We start from the raw sequence: 11,145 nt of genomic DNA on the forward strand, positions 1-11,145 counted from the left end.
CCTAAACGGCAGGCACATTGCTCCCCAAAGAGGGAAAATACCTCAAATATTCAGTATTTTGGTTCATTTTTGTGGGTAGAAGCCATTTTGAAGCTGTTGTGAAGTAGATCTGAAGGATCTGAAAAGGAGTCTGAGCACCTGATTTCTGGTCGTCCCTGGAAAGATAGTGATGTCACCTAGGTTTTGGTCTGCACAGGTGAAATGTCAGTATTTCTAAGTGTGATGATGGGCCCGGCCATTCATTTTCCCTATGAAAGTATGTCAGATTTGTCTGAATTTCCATAGAAATTGGATTTGCGTTTCAGGAAACAGCTTTTCCTTTTGTCTCTTCTCATTTACTATCTGCTGACTCATTCTAAAAAGGAACTAAGTTGGTAGCCCAGAATGGATGGCCTGGTTGAAAAGACAGCTTGTGGTGAAGTCTCTAGAACACTGTGAGAGAAGACGCAATCAGAGAAGGGAAGGAGAATCATATTTTTATCGGATCTGGTGAAATAGTTTCTCCTCTCTGCCTTGACTCCGTATTTAATAAACAAACAGCTGACAACATAGTCTGGTGGCCTGAGTCTATGACTGGTTGTCTAATCCTTTCTGCTACTTAATTCTTGCGGCCTCTGATAAGTGATAGAGCCACTTTCAACTCTTATTTCTTTTTTGTTTTCCATCTCCTAAGGAGCAGGATGAGACTAGGATGAGATTCCATTCCTGACAAATTTTTACAGTTATATAGATCAGCCTTCTATTAAAAATTTTGTGATTCCTCTTTCCCATGTGTTTTGCAAGACCCAAATTCTCTCTTGCAGTATTTAAGGTCGTCCATAATCTATTCCATCCAATATTTCCACTTTTACCCTCTCCTTCATATGCCCCACCCCCACCCCACCCCCAGTACTCTACTTTCCTAGAAAGCCCTTGACCCATATCTTCCTGAGCAAGTCCTACCCATCTTTCAAAGTCAAGGTCTACCTGGGCCAAGAGGCACTGCGGCTGGTGTGAAGAAAAACAAACAAGCATTCTGGAAACAGAAACACACTGGGCTTGAAAACCAAGTATGTCACCTATTCGCTGTCATCTTAGGGTTACTTCACCTCTCTGAACTTTCATTTCTCCCTGATAAAGCAGAGATGTGATGATACTACCTCCCAAAGGGTCGTTGTGAACATTAAATGCGAGGATGAATGTGAAAATGCTTTGTAAACAGAAAGGGGAAAACACATGACTACTTCTGTCTTTTCTGTGTCTCTCCAGTTGAAACTGCTCTTTCGTTCTACTGCACACACACTACTGCATTCTGCTGGGTGTGCACGCACACACACACACAGCTTCTCCTCCTGCTATGTCTCCAGGGCAGGAGCCCTTTTGCCACCAGCCTGGTGTCTTGATAGCATTTAGTACCTAGTTCAGCCTCTGCCTAACAGCCATGCAGCAGACCTCCTGACCTGCATTAATACAGGTGGCATCAGCTTATGATGCCCATGAGACCAAGGTGACAAGTTCCCATAAGACCAGCTCGTTCTGCGCAGAAAACGGTTAGTCCATAGACTGTGTAATTCTCTCAGATGTCCAAGACACCTGTCAAGATGTCCCTAAGGGTGACAATGTGGGGACAGACAAACCCCATCCGTTGCCTCTGGGGGAATATCTCAAAGTCTGGGCCACTGATGTTGGGTCTATCAGGTCAGTAGAAAAAGTAGAGTGACATTATTTAGCAAAACTGTCCCACTGTTTTGCTTTCCTGTGAATGGGAAATACAGATAAACATCAAATGCATCCCATGAATGGGATGAACACTATAGACAAGTATCATTGAAGCAACAGAAAATGAAACAGGGTATAGTTTTCTGCAGAGAGAAAGACACCTGCATAGCTCTGAGATTTCAAAAAAACCTAGTATGACTGGTTGAAAATTTTGTGAGACTCTGTGTGTGTGTGCGTGTGTGTGTATGTGTGTGTGTGTGTAGATAGAGGCCAATATCCTTTAGTCTTCTCCATTTGTCACAAAGCAACAAACAAAAGATAACTTAGAAAAACTGTTTCAAGATAGGCCAAAAAAGAAAGACTTGTTATTCAAAACAAAACAAAAACATTATTCTCTACCTACATAATGCAACTGTTTGTCTCAAATAAATGAAAATAGTAGATGTTTTTCCTTCCAACCCTAAATAGTTAGGTCCTAATCTGAAAATCTTTTTATCAAGCTTCAGGCAGGATAAGACTTTTCCCAAGAAGACAAGGACCTTGCTGAGGGCCTGAGTGTTGACTTAAAACATAGGGGGATTTTCTGACATTTGAGGGACGATAAAGGCCTCAGACCATTAGAAATCCAGCCTGGTGGTTCATCATCATAAAAAATTTTCCAACTTTTTTCTTTTGCTGGGACAACTGGATGCTAACATTTGTCTAATGTTGCATTTCTTAAAAAAAAAAAAAGATTTGGTTTAAATGAACCACTTTTTAAAGCCAGTGCCAAGTTAACTGTTTGACCCCAAATAAAAAGAGACATTGAAATTCTAAATCGTATATAATGCAGCTGTTATTGAAGACCTACTTACTACACAGACTAGAAGGTAGACCCATAAGATATGTTCTAATGCATCTGAATACATTCTATTTCAATAGTTAAATATTCAATTATTAAAAGAACTGAAATAGTAATTCAGCCCACCTGTCCCTGGTCTGTAAAGGGGCCTATTTGCTATTTAAGTAAAATATCCTATTTCTTTTTGTCTCCTGGTGGTAGACACCTTGTTTGTCTACAGAAAGAGGAGGATTTGTTTTGGAGAACATTATGTAAAAATCCTATACAAACATTTGAGATTTTTTCTGAAGTATGGAAATACATTTCTATTAAATAAGAGAAATAGTCTTTAGTCCAAACTGTCAGATTCTCCACGATTTCTTTAATGACTTATCCGCCGCTCTCTCTCTTTCTCACACATACACACCACTTCCAGGACCCTACAATTCATAATAATGTAATGAAAGCAAATGAAATGTTCCTATTAAGTGGAAAGAACACTGGCCTGAGGGTAAGGACCCTGCATTCTCACCCTGACTCTGTCACGAGTCAGCTGTGTGATCTTGGATAATTCAGCAAACACCTCTGGGCCTCAGTTTCCCTCCCATAAAACAAGGATATGGAGCTAAATAACCACTATAGCTCTAAAGTTGCAGTCCTGAAAGCCTGAAGTGGAACAGCAGCAGATGTGGGGAGGAAGATTTTTTGGTAGAAATTATTCAGGAACAAAACAGGATTCACCGCTTGGTGACTCCCCAAGGGAGGCAATTCTCTGTGGTCACCAGACAGAGACACAGCCTGTTGTGCCCTAAGTTTGCGTGAGTGCAGGTGCTATGAAGGTTAATTAAAGGCGCAGGTGGGGGAACGGTTCACTCCCAGAGTGAAGGCAGCGTCCACCTTTAAGGACAGAAGTAAAGTCTTTGCTCCCGGGTACCCCTCACTCTGCTGCTTTCTTCCAGCAGGCCCATCCTGAAGTTTTCCAACTGGACACACAGTGTCCGTGGTGACTTGCCACCTGGGCCAGTATGGCTGATGGACTCTGATGGTTTTCAAAGCCCAGCTGACACTTCAGCCCTCCTTTCCCATTTTGTTCTCCCCACATGTACTGTTGTGTGGTGCAGTGCTTTCCCGAGGTAAATGATGAAAACTAACTGTATTTCTGCTTACCTGGGACTCTGCTGGAAGCACCCTCATGACCATCCTGGCTATCTAACCACATCCCTGTCTATTCCCTAATCCGCTTTACTGTTCTTCAGAAGACGTATCAGGTTGGACACACAATTATTTATGTATGTGTCTGTCTCCTCTGCCAGAGCATAACTTCCAGCAAGGTTTTGATTCCTATCTTGGTGGCTCAGACAGTAAAGAATCGGCCTGCAATGCAACAGATGCAGGTTCAATCCCTGGGTCAGGAAGATCCCCTGGAGGAGGGCACGGCAATTCACTCCAGTATTCTTGTCTGGAGAATCCCATGGACAGAGGAGCCTGGCGGGCTTCAGTCCATAGGGTCGCAAAGAATCAAGACATGACTGAGCAACTAACACTTTCACTTTTCACTTTAGCCTCAACACATAAAGCAGAGCCTTGGAACATAAGAGACACCTAATTAATATTTGTAGAATTAATGAAAGATGTATATAATAAATCCAGACCTATGAACTGATTTTCTGGCCAATCGATCCCCACAAGCCCTATCCCCAAGGAGAAAGTCAACTAACATACAGTCAATGAAGGTACCAAACTTTATTGAATCCTTACTGTGACTTAAGGCAAGAAGGTACTTTGGCTCCACTTTACAGATGAAAAAACTGAGTCTCCCAGAATGGAGACTGAGCCTGGGTTTTCTGACTCCAAGTCCCCAGTTCATTTCCCTATTCTATTCACATCATCTACATTTTCTCTGATTGCTTCCCCATCTTTAATGGTAGCATATGTACTGACTGAATCAAGCTTCCATAGATGAAATAAGCAGATTCAGTTGAAGACTTCCTAGATCTAAGATGCAGTATTTGAAACCAGGTCATTCTTAAAGCAGCAACCAGTATCACGTGCTTTTCAACAACTGATAGCATCACCGTGGGGGAGCAGGGCGGGGTAAGGTGTTGTTCAATATTTAGACGGACTTGCCTGTGGCAAATGAAGAGTGGAAGGGCTCCAGCAAATGCTGGTGCTCCCAACGTGATGTGCAGAGCCTTCCCAGGAGACATTCTTGGAGAGAAGAGAGCATGATACAGAAGGACTTATTATAACAAGAGTGATGAGGTTGAGATTTGGTAATCACAAAATAAAAAGCTTCTGCAAAAAACTTCCCTGGCAAACTGGACCAAATAGCTTCCCCAGTGATGAGACCCAGAGGTATTCTGAAATATCAACATGCTTTATAGATGAAGAAGAAATACGCAGGTGCATAAAAATCACATCCCCAAATCAGTCAAAGATGATGTGTCAAGGCCATTCAAACTGCAAACACACATTCTGGATTTGTGTCTACAAATTCCACAGCTGCTGTCACCTGAGCTCTCTCAGTCTAGAACTGGATTTCCTGGACTTGGAGTTCCATGTTCTTGCAAGAGCACGTGAGCAAGATATCCTAGGAACTGAAAGGATTGGAAAGATACTATTGCAGAGATAATTCGGTCCCACTCTTTCACTTTTACAGAGTCTGAAGCTCAAACTGGCTTCGTGGACTGTGCATCCTCCCTCTCACGGAGACCAGAAGTCCCGGGGCTTCTCCTTGTCCACGTCCTCTCCACACACAGTGATGGAACCCCTGTGGGAGTGGGGTCTGGGAACCCCAAGATCCGAAGGTCACACATGAACAGGAAACTGTGGCTTTCACACAATTTAAATACCACAGTATACACTAAAGACTCAGTCCTCCAGAACGCTGGGCAGTTCTGAATGCTGGGCAGAAGATGACAACCCGAAAAGCCACTGCTCTGCTGGTCGGCCTCATATTCAAGCAAGCTGGATGGGAGATGGAGGGTGCCCCAGGGGACGGTCTGCATGGACTGACGGGCTTCCGTCACCCCTGCAGCAAAGAAGCCTGTCACCCCCACTAGGGTCCTGGCCTAAGCTTGCTCTCACTGCTGGCCATGCCAATCCCTGCGTGTGCATCTAAAGAGGTTAGCACATTCTGGGTACACAGACCACAGCTTCCTCCCTACCCTCAGGGCCTGTGCTGAGAGGTCTGAGCATCGGGGAGACATTGCTTCACTTCTCCTTAGGGTGTCCACATCAAGACCCTGGAGCCATCTTACCACCCTTCCGGGTCAGAGGGGGGCCTCCTGGGTCAGTGGCAAGTGTCCTGGTGAGGGGAGTTTTCTAGACTGGAGCATCTTATTACTAAACCAGACATACCGAGACTCGAGACTCTTGCACACACCCACCAAAAGAAGGGAGACAGACATTAAATGACCAGTCACAGGACCCCCATCTACTGGTTCCCCCCTACAGGAACCTCATCTCCTCAACTGACTCCTCACCCACACACTTTAAACTGAAGGAACCCAGACTCACAGAGGCTCCTTTTAACCCAATACAATCAGTAATCTCATCTCCAGATTTTCAAGTTCCTGCTGATGGTGCCTTTTACTTAAGTCAGCATATTTCAAACTCTCAGAAGAAGAAGAAGAAAAAAAAACTTAGAAAATAAAACCACTACCCCACCCAAATGATAAAAATCTCTTAAATTCTCCAAGCCCAACATCTGAGCCTCCTCTTACTCAACCCTGAACAAAGATTTGATTCCTTTGAGTTCGGGGAATGGTGGGCTCTGCCAGTCCCCTCCTCACCAGCCTAATAGATTTTCCAGACTGGCTCTGGCTTGCAGCTGTGGGGTAGCCTCGCAGCCAACTCCTGGTCCCATTCATTCCTCTCGGTCGTCTAAGGCCCGTCACAGTAGGGGCTGTCCCTCCTCTCTGCTCCTAACCCCACTTCCCCCTTCCAGAGGGAGCAGGCAGTGAACCCTCCTGAAGTCTGCGGTGAAACCCAGACCCTGACCCGTCCCTCTGGGCTGCACTTGGCAAGCTGGACCCGGGCGCGAGACGAGGGTAGAGGTGGGAGTAGGAAGAATCCGGCCACCTGGCAGCCCCCAGGGCGACCGGCTCAGGGCTGCTCCCTTTAGGAGGGGCGGCTCCGCAGGCGACGGACCCTCCTCGAGAGGCGGGAGGGAGCCCTGCCCGAGAGCTGGCGCAGCCCGGGAGCGGAGTGCGGGAGCCGGGGGTTCGGAGAGCCGCGCGAGCCGTCCGGGAAAGTGATGCCGGGCGAAGGAAAGGCAAGGAGAGCCCGGCCCGTTAGTCCCGGGGAGTCGGCAACTCCCAAGCGCCAAGAACCCGGCAACAGAAGTACCAAGAGGAAGGGAAACCGGCCCGCGCTGACATGTAAACAGGGCTTCCACCCGGAGGAGCCCTCGCACACAGATCCCCGGACACACTCACTCGCACCCCGATCCGCCTGCAACCAATCCACTTGCCCGCCCCTGGGCCCACCCGGCAGGGGACCCGGCTGCTGGCGGCTGCGCGCCCGCCCCCGCCGCCTTCGGCCTTGGGGGAGAGGAAGCCGCCGGCCGCCGGGCGGGTGCCCAGAGCCGGGACCGGGTGCTCGGCTCGCCTGGTGGGAGTGGGGGCCCAGGAGGTCTCCGGCTCCCGGCTGCGATGGGCGCCCGGCTCCCCGGGTTTCACGCCGCCGGCCCCGCCCGCACGCAGTCCGGCCGGCAGCGCCGTGGGAGGGGGCCGGGCTCCGCTCGGGGGCAAGGGGTGTGGGGGAGATCGCCCTCGCCGCGGAGCCCGGCGGATCGCCCCCGCCTGCGAGACTCGCCACCGGAGCGCGGGAGGAGACGGCGCGAAGCCGGGGTGCGGAAGGGAGGGAGAGTGGCCACGTCTTCCGGGACCCCGGCGCCCCGCGCCCAGCTTGCCCGCCGCCTCGCCGCCCCAGCCGGCTCTGCGCCCACCGACCGGTCGCTTACCTTAATAGTCCCGTCCATTTGGCCAAGTCTGCAGCCGAGCCCCCCAATATTCCACACATTGACCCGGTTACAGCCTGACCTCGCAGCCCCTTCGGATTAGCCCGGCGCGGCCTCTCTGGCGCCCTGGGCCCTCCCTGCGTGCCCCCCGCGAGCGCCCTGCCCTCGCTCCCCGGTGCACGTTTGTTGTTGTAGCGGAGCGAAAAAGAGACAGTTAACCGGATGAAACTTTTTTTTAGCTAATTTTGGGAAGTGACTTCACTTTGCGAATGGGGAGGAAGTCCTATCTCTCTCTCTCTCTCTGTCTCGCGCTCTCTTCTCTTCTCTCCCCTCTGCTCTCCCTCGTCTTCCCTCCCCCCACACCCCCTCTTCGCCCCCCCCTCCGGCGCTCCTGCTTTTCGCATCGCACACACTATATAAATATACGCGGAGATGCCCAGATACATTCATGCGCTGCGCACACAGGATACTTGTTCCCGGGAGATAAGGGCGAGCTGGGAACAATGCCGGGGTCCACGCCCGGCGCTCGCGCCCTGATTCCCAAAGTCTGCACGAACCCACCCCGCCGCCCCCCTCCCCAACCTTCCCCCAAAGTCCAAGACCGAACGCCTTTGGCCTCCTTCCTTTTCCCGGGGCCGTTGGCCGAAGGTGGCCCTCCTGACTCATTCACTTTCCGTTTCTTCCCACAGATACGTTCATTAATGTCTTTTCCAGCCTCAGTCAAACTTTTTTTGGGGGGCGGAAGAGTTTACTGGGGCTAAGGATAACTTGGAGCCTACCGCCCGGGAAGATCCGGACGCAGATCGAAGGCGACCGACCATTCGAAAGTGCATCCAATGGGAAGTTTTCCACTCCGGGCCCTCGGCTGCGGAGTCGCACAGACTCGCGGAGCAGCCGCTCACCCAGCGACGCGGACGCCGGGCGGTTTCGGACGGACCCCGGCCGTCGGGGGCGTGGACTCGGCTCCGAGCGCTGCGAGCTGAGGGACGTCCTTGGGGCGGCGCGCCTCGGCCCTGGGCTACTGGAGAGCTCCCGGCGCCTGCCGAGGGCTGGTCCCTGCGGCACCCCAGGCCACCTTTCCGTGCCTCCTAGGTCAACCCCCTGGCGCATACCCCCGACCCGATGGCCCAAGCCCTGGCGCCCGGGTCTGAGCCGTCCAGGCAATGCCACCTTGGGCCCCAAGAAACCTACGCTACGACGAGATGATCCGTCCAGGCTGGCCGGCGGGTCTGCAAAGCCCAGCAGGCAGCATCCATGAACCGCCCCAGACTCCTCGCGGGGAGACCCCCGATGCTCCAGACCGTCACCCCATCCAGTCCTGAGGCCAGCCTCCCCTCGGCCCGCCCTGCAGGGCCTTGCGACCCGGAGGCCTCCCGGGTCCCCCAGCACTAACCCTCTCCCGCTCTAGCTGGGGCACGGAGGGGACCCTCGGGTGCTCTCGGCCTGACTCCTCGCTTCTTTCTCCCCGACTTCCGAAACAGGTTACCTTGTCCACGCTCTGCAGACCACGCTTTGGACTTTCTCACTTTTATTTAAGAGTCCATCCGGAGAAGGAGGGGAAAAAAGTCCAGAGGAGATCCGAATCAATTGGAAAGAAAAAATTTCAAAAGGGTGTCCACAGCGACGAAAAAGGTGACTTATTAATTCTTTATTTCTTCAGGAGCACTTGAGCCCGAGAGCTCGTTGGCCTCCCTCCCTCCCTCCCCCCACCCCCCTCTCGAAATTAGCCTCATCAATTCAGCTCCAATTTTGGGTTCGAATACAGACACGGGTCTGAACGTGACCAGACCTGGAGTGGCGGGTGCAGCTTGCCAGCAATTGAGACTTGGTGTGTGTAAGGGGGAGTGCGGTGGGGGGATGCGGTGGGGGTTGGAGGGGGGCCGGGCCGGCCCCCCCCACCTCCTGTCTGCTTCTCAATCCAGGGGTCTGCTCGGGGGCTCCCCTGGGACCGCCACATCTGGTTACCGCTAGCGGGGTCAGTCCCCCCCTTGCCTGGGGCCACCAGTTCTGGAGTTCAATTAAAAGAAATCAGGCTTAACCCTTTCCTCCCCTCGGCCCCGCCGCCCGCCCTCTCACTCTTCTCTTCAGCGTTTCCACATGCTTTCCAGAGAGGAAAGAGGTTAAAGGGAAAGGAAGAATGAATTACATCCTTTCAAACCCCAAATTGTTTCCTTTTCAGCCCAGACTTTGCCGACCTTCAAACGACAACAAGGCTTTCAGGAGGGCGCGAGGAGACCGCTTCCCACCCAGATCCGACCAGAAACCCGGCACCCTCGGCCACATTCCCCCTCTTGCAGGCAGAGAGAACGCCACTCTACCACCAGAGGCCCCCTTCCTGGCGCTGGGCAAACACTCAGGCCCTTAATGGCCACCGCAGGCCAGCCAGCGGCTCCCCTTTCTACACTCAGTCCTCCCCCCAGTACTTGAGAAGCTACCCCTGTGGCAAAACATTGGCCAGGCAGCTCTTCCCAGCTCCTACCCCAACAGCTAATAACAGACTGCATTCCCTGCTCTGGTCAGTAAGTCACCCCAACATCCCTCGTACCCCCTCAACTCCTTTTAGCAGAAGCTGCCTCTCCCCTTGGGAGAACTCAAATGAAGACTTGCCCTCCTGTCTGAGCTGTGGGACTCAACAGCACTTTCCTTTTCTGCCTGTAAAACCAAAGCTTCTGGCAATTTCGTAATTTTGAAGGTGCCGGGGAGGGGGAAGAGGCTGGCATTGGCATAGCTGTCATCCTTTAGTGAGTCACTGACTGGCACTGATGCCCTGGCTTTTGGTATTTACCAGCCCCTCCATGAGGAGCTCCTGTCGGTTCACAAGCTAGTCTTCCCAGAAAAGAGAGCCCCCACCCCAACTCTGAACAGCCGTCAGAGAGAATCTGAGCCTCCTTGCAACCCGTGTTGGCATGGTGGTGGGCAAAGCTGCCCACTTATGTAACTCTGGGTTTGAAGTCCCACTCCAGGGCTGCTGCTGCTTTTTTAAATCCCGAAGGGGGAAAGAAGCCCTAACCAAACACAACAGTAAACAAGTCTGCCCTGTTTAATGTGGTTACCACCAGACATCTGGAAAGATGGTTTGATCCTGGCAGCTCACATTGTTTTCACGAGCAGCCAAAGAGAATATTTCGAATGTTTGCATTGAGACAAATTGATAGAGAGCCTGTGGGAAGGCGGCTGCAGATGAAAACTGTCTTGGAGCTAGGCAGGGGGGAACCTCTCCCCTTCCCTTGGCTCTCCCCACCCCTTCTCTATTTTGACCCCCTCTTTTGCCCTCTCCCTTTTCCCTCTGCGTTCCCCCTCCTCTCCTTCCTCCAGGCCCAGCTAGGGGCTGGTTGGTTATCCCAGCCCACACACTTGCTCACACCCTTTTCCTGGCTCACCAGAGACTGCCCTGCCTCTCGCTTTTCCAGACTGGGCAGGATTGGTGAGCAGCACCTGGTGCCCGCTACCATCCTGCCCACCCCACCAGCCCCTCTGGCTTTCAAGTCCGAGGAAGCTCACAGCCGAGGGAGCCCTGGACCATCGCTTAAAACAAAATCTATCCGCTGGGGGAGCGGGGGGAGTGGACTAACCAACAAAACAGCCCATTACATGGTTCTAAGTCTAAGGTCACTTGCAGAAAGCACGCCCGGGGGGGCGCATATTCTGGAAACCTTAGGACTTG

The 11,145-nt window shown here is 51.7% G+C and overlaps 1 protein-coding gene across 2 annotated transcripts in view; it reads right to left on the bottom strand.

Moving 5' to 3' along the window:
• Window positions 1-7,690, bottom strand: part of FLI1 (Fli-1 proto-oncogene, ETS transcription factor) — a 131,199-nt gene extending 123,509 nt beyond the window's left edge. For both annotated transcript variants that reach the window (XM_068976056.1, XM_068976055.1), the window contains exon 1: window positions 7,485-7,690. In XM_068976056.1, coding sequence (XP_068832157.1) covers window positions 7,485-7,502 — 18 coding nt within the window. In that variant the 5' untranslated portion in view covers window positions 7,503-7,690. The remainder of the gene's footprint in view (window positions 1-7,484) is intronic.
• Between the last annotated feature and the right edge of the window lie 3,455 nt (window positions 7,691-11,145).

The sequence above is a fragment of the Capricornis sumatraensis genome, chromosome 8 (assembly GCF_032405125.1).
Source record: "Capricornis sumatraensis isolate serow.1 chromosome 8, serow.2, whole genome shotgun sequence".
Taxonomy (NCBI): Eukaryota; Metazoa; Chordata; class Mammalia; order Artiodactyla; family Bovidae; genus Capricornis; species Capricornis sumatraensis.